Source organism: Molothrus ater, chromosome 4 (assembly GCF_012460135.2).
Source record: "Molothrus ater isolate BHLD 08-10-18 breed brown headed cowbird chromosome 4, BPBGC_Mater_1.1, whole genome shotgun sequence".
In the NCBI taxonomy this organism is placed as follows: domain Eukaryota; kingdom Metazoa; phylum Chordata; class Aves; order Passeriformes; family Icteridae; genus Molothrus; species Molothrus ater.
In genome coordinates, this window is record NC_050481.2 from 29836570 (window position 1) to 29854811 (window position 18242).

Genomic DNA, 18242 nt, shown 5'->3' on the forward strand with positions numbered 1-18242 from the left:
CAAACTCCTAACCTCTGGTTCTCAGGACTATGAATTGTGGGGAATATAAGATTCTAGCTTTTTACTTCATGTTTTTCTGGTTAATTGCACAAAAATTTGTCCTTTTAGAAATATCAGCCTGTCCTCCTTGCTATTGTATGTCATATTAGAATATAAATATGTAAATAATTTCAGAACACTTTCTTCTATGACTTTTTTTTTGTGGTTTTTTTTTTCTGTTGCTAAGGTGATTACTTAGTGAATGCATTTGATTGATTTTGATCATCCATAATTGTATGGCCACAGACAAATCCAAGCAGCGAGGCACCAAATCAAAAGTCTGCATTGAGTACCGATCTGTTTCTTGATATGCTTAATTAAGACCAAATAAAATATGGCTACAGACAGTGTAATTCCTAGCTTGAGTGGTAACATGCTTTTACATCCATATGATTTACTGTCCCACTCTGTCTGTGTAATCCTCTAGTTCATGCTCTTTACACATGGCAGTTACCAGACCACAAATGTATTTTCAGGCTGAACCTTTCACCCTTTTTTTGCTGTAGGAAAAACGGTTGCATCCCTCCTTTTGGTGTTTCAGTGAATCATGATAATGATTAAATTGCCTCTTGAGATTCCTATGCTACCAGTTTCTAGCATATCTGTAAAAGAATATTCTTAGCATCAGTTCTATTTAATTATTCAAGGTATTTAACCTAATTGTGAATGAGGAAAAAAAGTCAGTTGGTAAGGTTTTGGGGTCTTCATCATGCTGCTGAGTGCACACTCATATGTGCTCCTGGACATAAAGAGCTCAGAGACTGAGAACAAGGTACCAGGGTTACCCCATGTGTTTGCAGTACCTTGACCTGGGAATGGAGGTTTGATGACCACCCCTCCACAGCAGGAAGCACCAAAGGGAAAACGTGGGCAGATGCTGGCACTGTGGTGTTTGGGCTTCTCCTCATGTCAGATAAGGGGCTCTGTGTGGTGGTGCAGGCTGCTGGAGCAGTGCTGGATAATGCCTGTGGGGAGTTAAACCAGCCACAGGGATTCTCTCCTGGTTTCATTCTTCTGGCACTTAGATGAAGCTGCTAAACTGAGCAATATTAGTGGTGGGCAAGGGAATTCCCTGTCCCACAGGCTCTAGCACACAGCTCTAACAAGCCTGCTCTGTATTTCTGGCTGTATTTATTTTGAATTTGCTGCTCAATTTTAATGACTGAATAGATCTCAAAGTTGGAACAAATCTGCAAGTGACAGGACCCTCAAGGTGCCCCAGAGCTTCAGCAGCAGTGTTCATCCATGGCCTCTCACTTGCCAGGTGGTTCCCAGGTGGCCCAGGGGCAGGGTACGGGGCGGACATGGCACCCACCAGCAGGGACTGGAGACCCTCTGGGACCTGCAGTGGGAGCGTGTGCTGTGCATTGGCAGGGCAGGAGTGCACACAGCTGCAGGAGGCTGGCCCTTCACCAGGCAGCCTCCATATGTACATCTTTCTCCCACTTCTCCAAAAATTAATACACTCAAAAGTAGTTTAGCTGCAGGGATGCACTGTAGATTTCCTTAGTTTAAATGAACTGGATCAGGGACTATATCCCTAGGTGGGGTTAAACAGGTGGGGTTATTGTTGCCTGCCTTTTTACATCTAGGAATAAGCTAGTTGCTTGTTAACAGTACCTAGCAAATGACAGAAGAAAAGTGGCCTTAAACCTGACTCTGGCAAGGAGAAAAATCAAATGGAAAATAAGCATTTTTAATACGCCACTGGGTAAGTATATAATAGCAGAACAACATTTGTTGTAACCTGATATCCCTCAGGAATGAGGGAAAAGCTGACTGCTTGCTCCACTGAGCCAAAAAAATAAGAAAACATGTAAGTGCAAGTGTGCAGTCAGCAGCATAAGGAATAATGCTTCAGAAAGCTGAGAACAAAGCTGGAGTTCTGAATGTTAAAGGCCTAACAGTTTTACATAGAAACACAACTTATCATTGGTAACCTCTTTGTAGGGATGTCTTCAGTGACCTGAAGAAAGTCCATATCCTTGGGCATTTATCCAGCCACCAGATAGCTCTTGTGGCAGAATCTAAGGAAGTACTTCATGTTAGCCGTCTTCTGATTTCTTGCTGGAAACTAAACAGATTTTGGATGTAAACATATAATTCATTACAATAACCAAAATTTATTTCCTAGGGCAGATGTGGTGTTTTCAGAGGTCTGATGTTTTATCAAGGCCTGTAGAGGAGCAGCATAGTTGCATTTTATTTGAATATCACTCAGCATATACAACAGGCTTGGAAAAGCAACTCTGGCCTTCAGGCACCTGGCACAGTACATTTTTGGCACAGCAGGCAGAGAATGAGGCATCCAGCTCCTGTGGCTGATGATATGCATGGGTTCCCATCCAGAGTGTGCTGGAGCTGTACTGCTTCCTGTCCAGCTGTGAGTGCCATACCACTGGGAATAGCTGGTGAGCAAAGGGCCACAGCCCTTGGGATGTCAGTACAGCAGCTGAATGCTTGCACTTCCCTGGGGAAAGGGCAGAGCTGCTGTGAGGTGAATTAAAAATATGCTCCCCTAATGAACAGAAAGTTCCTGCAATTATTTGGAAGGAGGCTGTACAAGTGTCATTTTTGAAAGACAATGATAGAAATTACAGTTGCAGGGAATTGCAGATGTTCTGTGAAAAGAAACGAACAAGACTAAAATTGCTCCCTGGGAAATAAAGTAAGTCTTCAAAATTTTCATATCTCCTGATTTTCTGCAGCACTTTTCTAGGCAGCATTCAAAAGTGGATTAGAAAGTTGTAAATATCTAGGCTGATTCCTGGCTATAGGAATTGGACAGAAATATTACTCTTTCAGCTCTTCCCAGGACAGCCTGGGCCTCTCTTCTCCCCAAGGTGCTCTGGGGTCTGCACGTGACTAAGGCTTCTGCAGAGACTCCTTCAGCAACCAGACCATGTCAGGTGAGGGGAGTCATGTGGCTCCTGTCCCAGCATTGCCTCCCTACCCTTGGCTGAGCTGTCTGTGGGTACCACTCAGGGTTCATGTCTCTTTTGTGCCTTGGAGGAAAGCTTGTCTCTAACTGGGCACCCATGCCTGCCACCCTTGAAGAAGCATCCCACATTTATACATGATGTTTGACTTCAGTGGTGATGGAGCTGGGCCTCTGAAGAGCACTTCAGTACCCTGTATTGCAGAAGTGCCATGAGATGCTCTACTCCTGCCTAGATTTTACTGCTCTGCAGTGTAGGTATCCAGAAAGAACTGTTCATGCTGTGGGTTGAGTATGGGAACCATCAGCTTTCTTGTCCTCTTGTCATTTGAGTTGTACTGCTCTAAGTGCCCCATCACCCACACCACTGCTGCCCATGCAGCCTGGGTGCAAGGCAGCGCTTCTCCTCATCCTACATTAAAACCACCCTTGACATGAATACTGTTAAATGCCAATGCTTTGGGGTGATCAGGAAGGCTTTGTAATAGCACCCCTTGTCCTCAGGGAGGGATTTATTTTCTCCTTTGTTATACTGTGGCTTTTTTTTCCCTAAATGAGGAAGGAGCTAGGTGCTGGAGGAGAGCACTTGGTGACGAGCTGGTGGCTGCAGCCACACACGTTTTCAGCAGATAGGTGAGCCGAGAAGTCAGGCCATGCCCAGAGGAGATCCCTCCTCATGGCAACTCTCTCACAGCAAGCAGGGAACCTGGCTGCAGTTGGAGAGCCTGACCTGCATGTGCATCATGATGCCCTGGCACTGAGCTGGGCAGCAACCAGGTCCCTGGATTCTCTGGGCATGTTAAAAAAAAAGGTGGCCTTATGTCTGTGGCCTGAAAAATCCCTGGTACTTCACAGACTGTGCACATTACGTTGTTTTGGGTTACCTAAATTTCCCTCTCAGTTTTGGATGGAAATGAAACTCTTATGTGCTGTCAAAACTGGCAGGGGGGTGGTGGAGGGGGGAGGAGAATTTTGCACGGCAACATCTTTTTTTCAAACAGATTATTCAATCAAGTAACTGCAACTCACAGGTTTCCATTGCTCCCCTAACTGCCCTCTGGCCGGTACCATGAAAGAAATAAACACATTCAACTTCTTTTTGTGAAAAGAGAACATCTGTGACCCATTACCATTGGATGTGGAGGCAGTCTTGGAAGCACAGCTCTGGCAAATTTGCCATTCACTTCTCCAGGAGTTTGGCATTGCTGTTCTCTTATATTTCATCAGCATGTTTATTTTTGTTATAGTAACACTTCAGGACTTAAAAAAATAGCTACAGCAATATTTTACCGTGTTTTAGTAAGCTTCTAACAGTACTGTTTCCAATTTGGGTGTATTTTTAAATGTGTTTTACTTTTGTCCTATGTTTTTTCAATGTCATCAGTGCATCTTCCTCCCTTAAGAGCATCTGCACACATGTGGAAGTGCTGCATTCTTGACAGCTGTGCTTTTTTCTGACATGCTGTGGTACTAAACTGAGTCCGGTTGCTTTACACTTTGTCCAGGCTTCACCCCTTTGAGCTCAAATTTCCCATGCCCATTATCTGCCTCCAACTAGTTTATGTTCATTATTTTCAATTGCAGTGAAAAATGGCTCCACTGGGCTGAGGACTGAGGTTAAATAAGACTACATTTTACCCCCAGTAAAACCTTCTGCAGCTATCAAAATTGAAAATTAGGCACATGGTAACTCTGCCGTGGCTCACACCATGTCCTTTTCCAGCCCATCGAGCTTTGCCTGCAGCTGTGCCCCAATGAAGTACTGTGGTCTTAGGAATGAGATGCAGCCTGTGACACATGACATGGCTCTGAGTGCTGCTGAGATGTGCCCAGCCATTACTGAACAGCATTTGTCATGCTGTGAAATCCTATTTTACTGTTTTATTTCTAAACCTGCTCAGGCACCATGGCTTTTTTACAAAGCTGGTATTTATTACCCCTGTTTGCTACAGACTGTCCTTTCAACCTACTTATGGGCATCCTGTTTTTACATGGATCATTGCCATTTTTGTGGGGGTCTCCCTCTCCTCATCATTTTCCCTGGTGATCAAGAGCATTGGGGGTTTTGCCAGGGAAGCCTGACAAGGCAGGAATGGGGACTTCATGCCACTGCAGCCCAAGAATACCTGTAACCTTCACCACCTGAGTGAGGTGGCATGGGTAAGGTGGATGCTTATTTTTGGGATTCAGTAGGATCTTTTCCTCTCACCTTGAGATGTTACCAATGCAGTTTCTCACTGTGGTTACACAAATTGCCTGCTCTTGCCTAGAAATGGTGACAAGCAGGGTTGTACATTGAAAAATGAGTGCCTGTTTGGGAAACCACAGTTTTACTGATGCCTGTTTTATTGCTCTTTCCCTGGGCTTGTAGGTAGTGTAGTTCTGCATTAAATGCTGCCTTTTGAACAGTCCATGGATGTGCAAACCACCTAGACCAAAAGCTGGACATCTTGTGGAAGCATGGCTGCTGCATCCTGCCTTGTTTTTATTGTGTGCGCTCTGGCTGTTGTTTTCTTTTATTCATAACAGCTTAGAAACACACATATCAATGGCTTAGAAATCATTCCAGAACGAGAGAATAAATATGCGAAGGTACAAATCTCAAAGGCAGAAAAAAATTTAGAATGCTTTTCTTCCCTTTAGTCCAGGCGTGACTTTCAGTGGTAGAAACTCAATGGGTACCCCAGATTTTCTGTTCCCCCTCCTCTTTTGTGCCTAGGTACTGCCAGGCTCTCAGAGCAGCGTGTCATGTTTTCTACATGATGCCATCACTTCAAACCGTGCAGTGAACTCATGGGTTTAGGGAGTCCAGCGTCATTGTCTCTGAAGCTTTCAAAGCTTCGCTTTAGTTTTAAATGCCTCTTTAAGCACAGACAATGCTCCAGCAGGCTTGCTGAAACTAAATGAAGCTTATAAAGCTTTGAACGCTATTGTAACATGGTGGGTCCCGCAGGAGACTGCAAAATCCTGCTGTGTGCAAGGATCCACCACGCTTTCAAGTGGATGCAGTGTATGTGCTAAAAAATGTAGGCAGAGCAGGGCAAGGAAAGGACAGAGCACATCAGCATATTTTTTTAATTACCTAGCATTTGATTGATACCACAATGGTAACAGTGCTTTTAAAAATAAAAATATTTACTATCCTTTCTTCTTCAGTACACAGAGGAGTTTGGGAGATATACATATATATATATATATGTATGTATGTATACTTGAGATTCCAGAGCAAGTGGGTTTTTTTTTAATAGATCACTTAATCATTATGCTTTTCTTGTCAATACTTCAGAAGTTGCACCATTCAAATAACTTAATATTGTTCTATGTTCATCAAACCTTCTGTGTGATCATATAGATGCTTCCTTTACCATGCAGATTTTTTCAATCAAAAATGCATGAGAAAGGGGAAAATGAAAAAAAGTAGGCCAGGTAAGCACTCTATTTTTCTGTCTGTGTTTAATAACAACCTAGAAAGTCAAAGCGAGCTGGCAAATATTCTGCTTAGAAACAAGATGTTTGTTATCCGCAGTAATGCGTGCGGTGTCATTAACAGCTTATTGGGGCAGTGCCGCTGCCTGTTCGCTCTCCCGTCCTCAAAGAGGCGATGGATGGGCTGCTGACCCAGATCGGACGCGTAAGACGAGAGCGATTCCTCCCTGACAAGCCTCAGCAGAAACAACTGGTCATTAATTGTAAAAATTCTGCCAGCGTGTGGTTTTAGAAACAATTTGTACTTCTTTAATTACGCTGCCAGGGCAGGCTTTGTCCCAGACACTCTTATCTGGCTGAATTAGTCTTTAAAAGAATTAGGCTCAGCCCAGCTCGAGCTGCACTCATAATCTTCGCTAAGAATCTTTGCTAGGAATGGGGGGGCGAGGGGGAGCGTGCAGTGGTGGAGCGCATGACAGTAATTGTCACCAGAAGGAAGAGAGAAACTCTTGTTCCCGTACTGTTTTATTATTCTAATGATGCAGAGGGGCCCTGGCGGAGATCGCAGCCCCGCTCTGCTGGGAGTTACACAAACATTGAGCTGGAGGGAGAGTGCCTGCTCCCAGAACGCCGGCTGGCTAAGCAAGGCAGCGGGGCGAATGCCAGGGAGAAAAGGGAGGGCTGCTTATCTTCAGCTGTCCTGCGGGCAACCGAGCAGACTTTTATGGCTGTACCCTGCCAGATTCTCTCTCGCTAATTTTTTTTCCCCTTCCTGTGCATTCAGCCATGAGCTGGTCTTTGGGGTTCACATAGGTGTGTGCTCAGGTTTGAAGGACCTGGCTGTCCTTGTGTGGGACTGAGCCCTTGGTGGACGCTCTGGTCACCCAGCAGGGGTGTTTGGGTGTCCTTTGGGGAAGAATGAGCTAGCTGGGCGAGGAGATGACCCAAGGCAAGGCGCTATCACCTCTCGATCTCTCTTTGGGATTTGTAGCCTTATCAGGGGAACTGCCCAGTGCTGCACTTGCTGATAGGGCTGGCCCCGGGTGTGGGGATGTGTAGCCATGGAGCTGATAAGAGGAACTTGGCAAGGGAGGAAGGCCACTGGGGAGGAGGACAGGCCCTGAGCTCCACTGGAGCCTGATGCAGACCCCAGGATGGGCATATCAGCTCATGCCAGTGGGGCTTGTCACTGCTGGTTTCCTTGCTGGGGATGGCAAGGTGAAGGTAACACTGCAGAGTGAGCTGACCGCTTTCTTGGGGCTTTTAAAAGAAAAATATACCACCTTCAGTGCATACTGCCTCTCAAACTGCACCTAATTGAAATACCTAAATATGCTCAACTTATGTGAAGCATTGACTGAATGTGGTGCAATACATGGCTGCAAATGATATGATTGCATACTATAAAGTCTTCTGCTGGGCTCAGTTCCCCCAGAAATTAATTCTGCCTAGAGTTTCTGTAAAGTCTCACATTTTTTGAAAGGTAAGTAACTATTCCCATGTTGCAAGTAATGGGGATTTGTAATGGCATTTAGGGCTGGATTAATTTTTGTGTGCTTTATGATTTGCAGAAGTTTACAGCACTATTTCCAGACTGCTGTAGGTAAAACTTAGCTCCTATTCCTTGTAGTTCAAGGGCAAGGCAAACAGTAAAAATAAATATTTCAGCAGCATATCCTACTCCTGAAAAAAGCAAGTCAAAGATTTTAAAGTATGACAGCACAGGGATTTGTTTTGCATGAATACTAAGTATGTCTACAGCCTCAAGAAAATCTTCTCTAGCTGGAAAACAGCATCATCAATAGGTCTGTGAGCTTCGAAGAGCAGTGTCATGTTTGCAGAGAGCAGGAGGTGCTGCACCAGGTTCACAAGCTGGACCATGCCCCCCCAGTGCATCATCCAACAAGTTCTTCATCCAAATGTTTTAACGATTGTTTGCTTTGCCCGGTGAGTGGGGTGAATCCATTTGCTCCAGATTAGTCAGTATTTTCTGAGGAACAGAAAAGTACCATGGTAGCCCATCAAAGAGGGCCAGCAGGGACTTGCCAGGCAGCCTTTGTTTCCCCTTTCACATCAAGCTCCTTCTCACCTGTGGATCTGCAGTCAGACTAGAGGAGCGAGGTTGCTCTAAAATGGAGCATTTCCACATACATGGCATCAGGTACATCTCATCTCATCTCATCTCATCTCATCTCATCTCACACCTGAGGAACAGTCTCAGGTATATTTTGCTGGTAAAGGGATGCACAGGAGCAGCGATGTAATTCGGCTGCCTGCTCCCCTCTGATGCCTGTTACACAACAAGTATCTCCCCAAGCAATCACATTGTGGCCCTGATTTCCTCCCAGTCGTGCCCATTGCATCTGAAAAAGCCTCCAGAAAGCAAAGTGTTCTGCTGTTCAGTAAAAGTGGCTCTACTATGACTGTAGAAAGCCTTGGTTCCCCTGCTCCCCAGCCCTTTCCAAAGCTGCAAACATGTCCCTTGCTTTACACAGAGCAAGGGGGAAGCATTTCCAGGGTGAGTCTTGTCCCAGCCTGGACTGCAGCTCAGGCCAACTCTCTCACTTAACATTTTTAAACCTGCATAGCTAAACCAAGACTGTCTAGGAGTTCCCCTTTAAACCCCAAGCTGTGTCCTGCCAGACCCCTTCCTGCAGGCACTGAAAATGGAGTTGACTGTCAGACAGGCAAAAAATCATCAGTTCATGCTGGCACAACGTTTTAAAAACTCATCAAGAAAAGCTAGTAAGTTAAAATAATGTTACTCTACAGCTCTAACGACTACTCCAACTGGAACCAGTTGCAGAAGCAATGGGAACTGTTCCCTACTGAATGCACAGCACGTTCATGGTGCCATGCAGCCTCAGGGTGGGGTTGTCATATAGGAGGAGGTACTCTCTTTTTCTCTACAGCAGGTACTCAGGCACCTGTCCAAGCATAGACACGTGTTGGCCTGACACAGAAACATCCAACCATTCCTATTTTGAAAGGCTGTATTTCTCTGCAAGCCCTGGGGTGCTCTGGGGCACAGATGGAGGGGTGCCAGTGTTCCTCTGCCCATATGTGGGAAAGGCCAGGCAATGAGGTTAAAGACACAGGGGGACAGCGTGGAAAACAAAAGACCTGTCTAACCATTAGGGAGCAGGAAAAAGAGGGAAGACAAGACAGAAAGAGGAGGATATGGGCAGGAGACAAGGCTGCGTTGCCAGCTGTACTTTGGTGGTTGTGCAACATCAAATGCCAAAGTCTTCTCCTTTAAGAAGAGAGTGGGCACTTCTTTTGTGGAGACTCACCTGCATCTCCAGTCAAACCTGAATGGCCTCTGGGTGGGAAAAGCTTTTTCAAGCACTGAGCAGAAAGGGCACTGGGCAGGTGACCCACCACCGCTGGGGACCAAGGTCCCAAATGTCCTCATGTGTTGTCTCAGTTCAGGGCTAAAAATGGTTTTTGTAATTTCTTTAACTTTATTTATGAGCCTCTGCTGACTGAGTCCCATGCTGCCAGTGTTTGTGTGAGTTACTATGTGTGATGGGTAAGGGGAGAACCAGATGCAATCTGGGGCCTGTGCAAACCGTGTTAGCAGAGTATTTGCTTTACTTTTCTCCTTGAGGTTTGCAGAACTAGTTTAACAACTGTTTTTTCCCATAATTAAGGCATCTGAGGGGGCTTTTTTTTTTAGCAGAAAGGACTTTTAAAAAAGCACTTTAAAATGCAGTTAGAAGGGAATGTGAAATACATGTTAAAAGCTTGTGACCCTCACAACTATCTCTGGGCTCTGTTCTACACTTCTGTTTTGCGAACACTGTATAATTCCTTGAGAGATCCAACAGGCACCTGAAGAGTTGCTTAAGACCAAAACACTGTTGCGTCAGAACAGCAGCAGCGACCCTCAACATAGAGTGCTGCCAAGCAGTGAAGGAATACTGAGGCAGATTAACCGGACTGGTGGCACTGGAAGAGGCTGCCCTCCCTAGAGACCTTCAAAACCCATCTGGAGGAGTTCCTGTGTCACATGCTCCAGATGACCCTGCCTTGGCAGGGGGTCGACTCGATGATGTGCAGAGATTCCTTCCGGTCCTAACGATCCTGTGCAATAGGACCACCAGATCGGGGACTCTGATTGTCTTCCCCCCTACTAGCCCGCCCCCGCCTTCCTCGCTGCGCTCTCCCCTCCCCCTCCGCGCGGCATCCTGGTTTCTTCCCTTCGCACTCCTCGTGCTTTTTTGTTTCTAAAAATCACCGGGGAGCCCCGGACCCCGGCGCGGTGACATCCCACACAGGCCTGAGGGCGGGAGGGGTGTAGGGCAGCTCGCGGTCCGACCGCATGACCGAGCTACACAAAACCGATCCGTCTTTCCCACAACGCCTCTCCCGCCTCCCTCTTGCTTTGCGGGGGACTCGGCTGGGGCGCCTCCAGGAACGGGCGCGCTGCTGCCGGGCCATGTGCGCGGCTGGGGCGGGGCGGGGCGGGCGCAGCCGCGCTGCGGGCGGAGGCGGTGCCCGGTGCCGCGGAGCCGCCCCCGCCGCCGCCCGCCCCGCCCCAGCCGCAGCTCGGCGCGGCGCGGCTCGGCATGGCGGGGCTGCGCTTCCCGCAGCACGGCGGCTACTGCCGCGCGGCCGCGGCCATGAACCTCCTGCTCGGCGTCTTCCACGTCCTCCTGCCCTGCTTTCGGCCCGGGGAGGCGCAGGGACAAGGTGAGAGCACCGGCGGGGCAAAGCGGGGCGGGGATGCCGGCACTGCCCGCTCCGGGCTTGAGAGCGGAGCCGCCGTCGCCGTCCCTCGGGCGGCTGCCGCGGTGGCAGCCCGGGGACACAAAGGGGGCCGGGACGCGGCTCATCTCTGCCCCCGACTCCGGTTCCCTTCCTCGCGGCCCCGCGGCACCCGCCGGGCCACGCGTCTCTGCCGGCCCGCCCCGGCGCGGGGAGCCCCGGGCCGCCGCCTGCGGGCTCCGGCCGCCCGCCCGCCCCCTGCCCATCCGCGCTTTCTCTCTCTCTGCCCCCGCAGCCATCGAGCCCATCCCCGGCGTGGTGGAGCTGTGGCAAGCCGAGGAAGGGGAGCTCCTGCTGCCCGCCCAGGTGAGGGGGCGCGGGGGGTGGGGGCGGCGGAGGGGCCGGGGCCGTTGCGGGCTGTGCGGGGGTGTTGGGGCCCGGCGGGCGGGCGCGGGGCCGGCGGGGCGGGGGCGGCCTCGCCCGCTGCTGCTGTCACGGCGCAGCCCCGGCCCCGCGGCCCCCCAGCCTGCGCCAGCGGCGTGGTTGTTCGGCTTCATTTATTTTCTGTTTGGGGTTCCCTCCCCCCCCCCCCCCTTTCAATTATTTATTTATTTTAAACTAGTGCATTTGTGGTCGGAACGCACCAGACGGGCCGCTCGTGAATATGCATATATTTATATCTCAGGCCTGCTCAGGTGAAGCCATTTTTCCCCCCTCAAATGACACATCATTTATGGTGCCGTTCCTCTCATTCTAGCGCATTTTTTTTGGTCTTGTTTAGCCGCTTTCGTTGGGCAGTAACAAGATGTGATAAATTCTGTGCTGGCGAGAGGAGCCAATATGGTACAATGCCCGGCGGGGCTGGTGAGCGAGGAGGGGCGCTGGAAGCGGGGTCTGGAGTTTATGGCATTTGAGGCAGTCATTTAACTCGCACTGACGGACTCTGCCATATGTTGATCTCGGCCTTCTAGACTTTCAGGCACCAGGCTCATAAACGGGAAGAAGCAGTCCTTAGGGACATCATCTTATATGAGGGGCAAAAACGGGTAATTTATTTGTCTTAAGCCCATATATCATTCTCTGTTTAGTGCTCAGCCACTGACACCCATTAATGTAAAGAAAAATAGCAGAAGTGCTGTTTCTTAGCTAGCTAACAATTGATGCTGCTTCCCAGGACCCAGCATTTTGTACTGTTATGAAGTGTTATCTATTGTATGTCCAAATGATTTTATAAGATACATTTGTTGTGCTGTTGAGATTTTGCCTGTTGCAGATGTGGTAGTAGCTAAGGGGAGGTGTAGAGTCGCTGTGCAGAGATGTTTGAGGAGCACAGCCTTTTGCATCTGCGTTCTTTACAGTGAAGATATTAAGATGCATTAGATGTAGAACCGTGTAATGTAGTCATTTATAGTTGCTTCTCATAGCGAAGCTGCAATTGAGTGATGATGACGTGATGTTTACTTCCTGAGGAGATTAGGTCCTCTTGGAAAACACGTTGTTCTTGAGCATCCTTATAAAAATATGCTTTACCTTGGCTAAAGAAAAACCAGGCATAAATGACCCGTGAATGTGGCATAGTTGAGCATATGGTCTTGCTCAGTTCTTGCAGCAGTGAAGACAAAGCTGAGGCTGCTGTTCCTCCATCATTTCTCTTGAGGTTACAGGCAGGAAAGAAAGAAGTCTTCTGGCTTCAGTTGTGATGGAGTGAGAAGTAAATCACAATAGGCTTGCTGATTTAGGAGGTTTAAAGTCAGATGAGCTGGTCTCTGAGTACTAGTGGTGCATTGACTGGTTTGCATGGGTTTTCCCCTCTGAGCTTGAGGACTACAGCAGCATCTGATGCATGAGTGACTACTCAAGCTGAACAGAAGGACTGGTTTTTGTCTTAACCTTTTGTCAAACAGGTTTTAAGACAAAAATTTGGTTACAGGCCCTGATGCTTACTCTTTTGTTTCCATGTGGATTTGGGCTTTACCCAGCCCTTGTTGGGCTTTAGCCCTGTGACCTACATTTGAAACCACCTTTTCCCTTTGTTGTGGTGAGGAGGAAAAGAGGTTTCCCAAAGTCCCTGCGGATGTGGTGAGGGACCCTTTCAGCACCTCTTTTATGGAGTAGTGGCACTGGTGTGCAGTGGCTGGTCATGGCTTTTCCCTGGATGCCCAAAGAGTTGAGGACTGCCCATCCAGCCACGATCCTCTGGCTGGTGTTTGTGCAGTCCTAAAGACATATCAGCATCGTTGCCCTCCTGGGTGACTGCTGGGATGGTGAGGGGCATCAGTGGAGAAGCCAGCATCAGTTCCTGAGATATGGAAAGTCGCTACATCTGTTAACATCTGGCTGCCCTTTGTTAGAGAGATGCTTAAACTTGCAAGAGGTTTATTGCTTGTTGATCACGTTTCACTTTAAAAAATGGTCTGACCTACTACTGCTACAAGGAGGTTTTCCATGTTTTCTTTCTTGCAAGAACAGAATTTTTTGGTTAAACCCTTGATGAGGATTGTTGCCCAGTGTTCATGTATCACAGCAGTGGTGATGTGATAGTGAGGATGTAGTGACAGGGAGAACCTCCTTTCTTTTGAGTGGTTAATAAATGTTGTTTGATAGGGAATATCCAAGAGTTGTTTCATTCCCATGTTTGGAGATGGGTCTTGATGAAGACTTTGGGAAGAGGATTGTTCTGGCCCCTTGATTTTGTTTTTCCTGCTTGTTTTTGGAGGGAGTGTGGCACCAATGAGGATTTCACCTGCAGAAGTGAAAAATCCAGGCAAGGAGCTGTGCATATTGCTCTGCCAAAGCACCTCCCTCCAACTGCTCTCAGCAGGAAAATGGATTAGGTTGCCCTGTCTGCCAGCCCTTTAGCCTGTTTCTGGCGGGTTACCAATGCTGTCTGATGGATGTTTTTCTCTTTCTGTCATGGCTTTACACTATTATCTTATTTTCCATGCATCATCAACTGCATGCCTGTGACAGAGCAGTTTTGAGCATTCCTTGCTGCCTGCAGAATTTGAGGATGAAAGTTGGGTGGATTGGTAACCCATTCAGCCATCCGGTTGCCTGCGCATGCTTTTGTTCCAGGAGCATGTAGCGAATAAAGACATCACGTTAAGGGGTGAGGGAGGGGATACAAAGCGTTTTAATATTTGTAGTTGCTTTCTAGGCCTTTCACAGCATCGCTTTGTCTACGTGAACTGCATGAATTTGCATGCTGGAGCGCAGCCGCCCAGGGCCCCCGTGCCTCCACCCCGCTTGGTTGTTCTACCTTCTGTTTCCTCTTGCTTCCCTTTCATTGTTTGTGCTTCTCGTGTGCCCCCTCCCAGCTTCCCTCTTATACATATTTGTGCTTTTCCTTTTTTCTCCTCCCCTCGAGCTTGTGGGCTTTTGATTCAGGCTTCCTCTGAAGGCTGCAGAGCTGTTTGGGGATGGCTCACCTACTGCTCTTGCTCTGCAGCCGAGCCCGAGGGGTGCCCGGAGCGCTGCAGTTGGTGACGGTGTGCATGGGGCGTGGGCTCGTGTGCTGGGGCTGAGGGGGAGCTGGCTGTATCTAGCCTGCTGACTGTCTTCCACTGGTCTGCTGCTTCCTCCAGCATTTCAATGTTTCTTCCTGGATTCCCTTTTTAGCTCTGAGACCAGCTGGTTTTTCCCAGTCGGATGCGGTGGCTGTATTCCCTTGTGCCCATTTCTTCTTTCTTGTTGAAGGTGGTGTGAAGCGTGGAGTAACCATGGAGCACCCATTGCCCTTGCTCTCCTTCTCCTTGCTCTTAACCTCCCTTTCATAGCAAATGTCCCTGGGAGGGCAGCTGGATTTTTCTTTGAAAACCAGTGGGATTTTGACATGGAAAATCTTGAGTGTGAGAGACTTGATTAGAGCAGTTGTGGTTTTTATAGGTCCCTTATAATTTTGTGGTTTTGCATGTTTGTTTGCAACTTGTTAATACATACTCAAGTAAAATACTTGAGAGAAAAGCTCCTTTATGTGAGACTTGACACCCAAGCCATTCACCACTAAAGGCTGAAAAAGCTCCAGATATTTCCAGCCAGGTTGTAGCACTTCAGTGCAAAGCTGAAGGGCAGTTAGTTGTGTTTTAAACATACACATACGAGTGTAGGAAAGAAACACAAATGGCAATTGTTGTTCATGGCCTCCCCCACTTAAAAGAGGTATCAGAGAGTCATAGTTGTGTGTTTCTGTCTGTCAGAAACCATGTAGGTGGTTACTGGGAGCATCTGAAGACAGGGACAGGTGGGTTGGGTACCTGCAGAGCACTTCCCTTTGGCCCCTTCAGTTTGGAGGGAGGGACTACCTTAAAATGACGTAATGAAGGTTTGGTTTTAGTTCTTGTTATCACAGCTGAAAGCGACAGCAAGTCATCAAAGTCAGTGTGTACCAAACTGTATTTTGGTGTCAGTGCAGTGCTTGATGTGATGGGTTTTCTGCTGTTGCTGTGTGTCACATGTAGGAGATGAGCAAGATGTTTCCTTAGAGGAACACCTTGTGAATGTTTCAGTTTGGTTGCATATTCTAAGGAGATTACAATAACTTCTTGTTTCACTTTACTGTGACATTGTTTCAGGTGCTTGAAGTTTAGAGAAAGATACAACAGTGTTTACTGTATCATAGTTGTTATAGGCACTGGACAAATACAGAACTGCTGGCTGAGTTTTCATTAAAAGGCTCTGCTCAGGTCTGTAAGATGTTATTTTTTTCTTTTCCCAAGTAGTAGGGGCTTGTCTTCAGTTTCTGTTCTTCAGTGCAGCTCAGGGGCTAATAAGGTTAATTGTTCTGCTGTTTTTGAAAGCTGATGAAGACCTTGATCTTACATGTATTCATCAGAGATAGGCGGCACTGCAGTGTGTCATTAACGAGCCCATGGGCTGTGCGCAAATTAGATGTACAGAGTCACCTACTTCAAAGCAGGGTTTGTCTGAAGACACACACTTTGTGTGAAAGTCTGAGACAGGCTTGGAGTGGGAATTGTGTTCCTCTTTGGGCTTTTAAAAGGCTTCTCCAGACTGCCAGCTGAGCTTCTGGATGGTGCTGATAGCACTTGGGGCTGGATGGCCATGCAGATTATGCAGTAGCTGTCAGCTCAGGCTCTTGAGACTTGTGTGACACAAGAGAGGGGCTTTCCAACAAAGATAAGCACCTGCCCCATATTCAGGATAGCGTTAGGAGGAAGGGAATTTTTTTCTTCTCATAGGTAGACTGTTGGGAACTGCATTTTAACTTTCAGGAGGTCTTGCTGCCTTCCTTCCCCCTGTAGTCCTGTAGTTTGAGAATACTAGTTTTTCTTTTTTTTTTTTTTTTTTTTTTTTTTTTTTTTGTAAATCCTCAGTGTAAACCTTCGTGCGCATATAGCCTGGATCACACAGATGAGTGAAGACAGGAGAAAGCTGGACATTGAGGTCTGTGTGTGATCAGAGTTGAAGGTGGTTTTTAATTTTTTTTTTCTTGCACAGTTGAGATGTGCTGTGGCTGCACTGTAGACTGGGAAGTTTGCTTCATTGTTGCTTGGTGAAAAGTGAAGAGGAGAAATAGTAAGGTGGCTAGTGTTAAGGGTGAGCACAGTGTAATGACACAGACGCAGGTTTCTGATGCCTGGCAGATGCTAAGCCATTTAAAGGAGGAACTAAGCCATTTAAAATGAGGATAGCTTGCTATCTGGCCATGGCAGAGGAGCTGCTTCTGGAGGAGGTGGATAAGGAGTCCTCTAGTTCTGCTTGGTATTGTACTGAGGTCCTAAAAATACAAAAGGAGCTTGGAGAAGCTGGAAAATGTGATGGGTTTGTATCATGCCATCCTGGTGAAGTCTAGCAGACAGGCTTTGCAAGGTCTCTAGAGGAGGTGGCTGGGTCTTCATGGGGGCCAGGTGCTGGGACCTTTAGGTAGATCTGAGCTGAAGCGCTTTGTTGTGTCCTGCAGATCCTGGAAAATTAGCATGGTGTCTCCAACCTCTGGGCAGGCATACAGAAAGATTGTGGAGTCCTCAAATTAACTTGTACTTCCCTGTCAATCTTGTTCCAGATTTGGTTATGTTATGGTGGAGGCTGTGCTGCTTCTCTTGTATGAGCTGCTTGTGACAAAAGATGGAAGTTCAGATGTGTCTGGTAGCTTTTGGCAAGATCTGTATTAGTATTATCCATAAGGTCATTATTTTAGACACAATAATTATTAGCATTAATGTTAGCATTCAGCATATTTGCTGCCATAGTGTGGTTGTTGTTTTTCCTCACTTCATGAAGCTCAGGTCTTCAGAAATCCTGCTGTCTGTCCCATTCAGTAGGCAGGTAGACTGCCTGATGTGCTTAAGCATTTGAAGCCTGTAGAAAGATGTTTTGTGTTTACAGGTGTTTTTTTTTTTTTTCCAGTATGTAGTGAAAATAGGTAAAGTCAAAGCTGGTGGCTTGGGGCCTGTTCCGTGATATGCTTACGTGGGAAACATGTAGGAGGGGTGGTGGAAAGTACAGCCTTTTAATTTTAAAATATTTTTTCCCCTTACCTTTTCATTGCTAAGGTATCTAGTTCGTGTCTTGTAGAACCATCACCTGCAGAAGCAGAAGCTGGGAAAACTCACCAGCTGTTCCTGGCAGGATGACTGTGACCTCCTCCTGAAAAATGTTAATTGCCCTAAAGTTGTCCCTGGTTTCATCAGCAGGGGTTGAGTGGCTGTAACACACTTCATTTTGAGTTGTACCTAAAGCTTTCCTGGAGATCTTGGCCAGTTCAGAGTAGCTCCCTCCTTGTTTTAAATGGATTTCCTGCAAGGAGCTCATTGAACCAACACTTGAGTTCATTTCTGTAGACAGCTCAAAGTGGTTTGTGGTGAACTGCAAGCTGACACGATTCAGCTGCGTGTCTTGAAAATTACCTGAGTGCAGAAACTGAGCTAAGAGGATCTGTTCAGAGCTTCTGCTCTCTCTGCTTTCTGTACATTCTGCTAATCAGTGATAAGATCTGGGTTTGGGACCTCACTGTGCCAGTTGGAATGTGGTACTTTGCCTTTGCTTTTGGCATTGACAGGTGATCTGCATTTCAAGGCATTCTGCATCCTATTTCCCCGGGTACTGGCTATTGAAATTTACTGATGGGGCAGAAAATTTGAAAGTAGAGGAAATAGTCTTTCTGTAGTTT

General features: G+C 47.2%; 1 protein-coding gene across 4 annotated transcripts in view; it reads left to right on the forward strand.

Annotated features, from left to right (window-relative positions):
• The first annotated feature begins 10970 nt into the window (after positions 1-10970).
• The window catches only part of TMEM131L (transmembrane 131 like), an 80717-nt gene continuing 73445 nt past the window's right edge, over positions 10971-18242 (forward strand). For all 4 annotated transcript variants that reach the window (XM_036381860.2, XM_036381859.1, XM_036381858.1 and 1 more), the window contains exons 1-2: positions 10971-11098; positions 11409-11479. In XM_036381860.2, the coding sequence (XP_036237753.1) occupies positions 10975-11098; positions 11409-11479 (195 nt within the window). In that variant the 5' untranslated portion in view covers positions 10971-10974. The remainder of the gene's footprint in view (positions 11099-11408; positions 11480-18242) is intronic.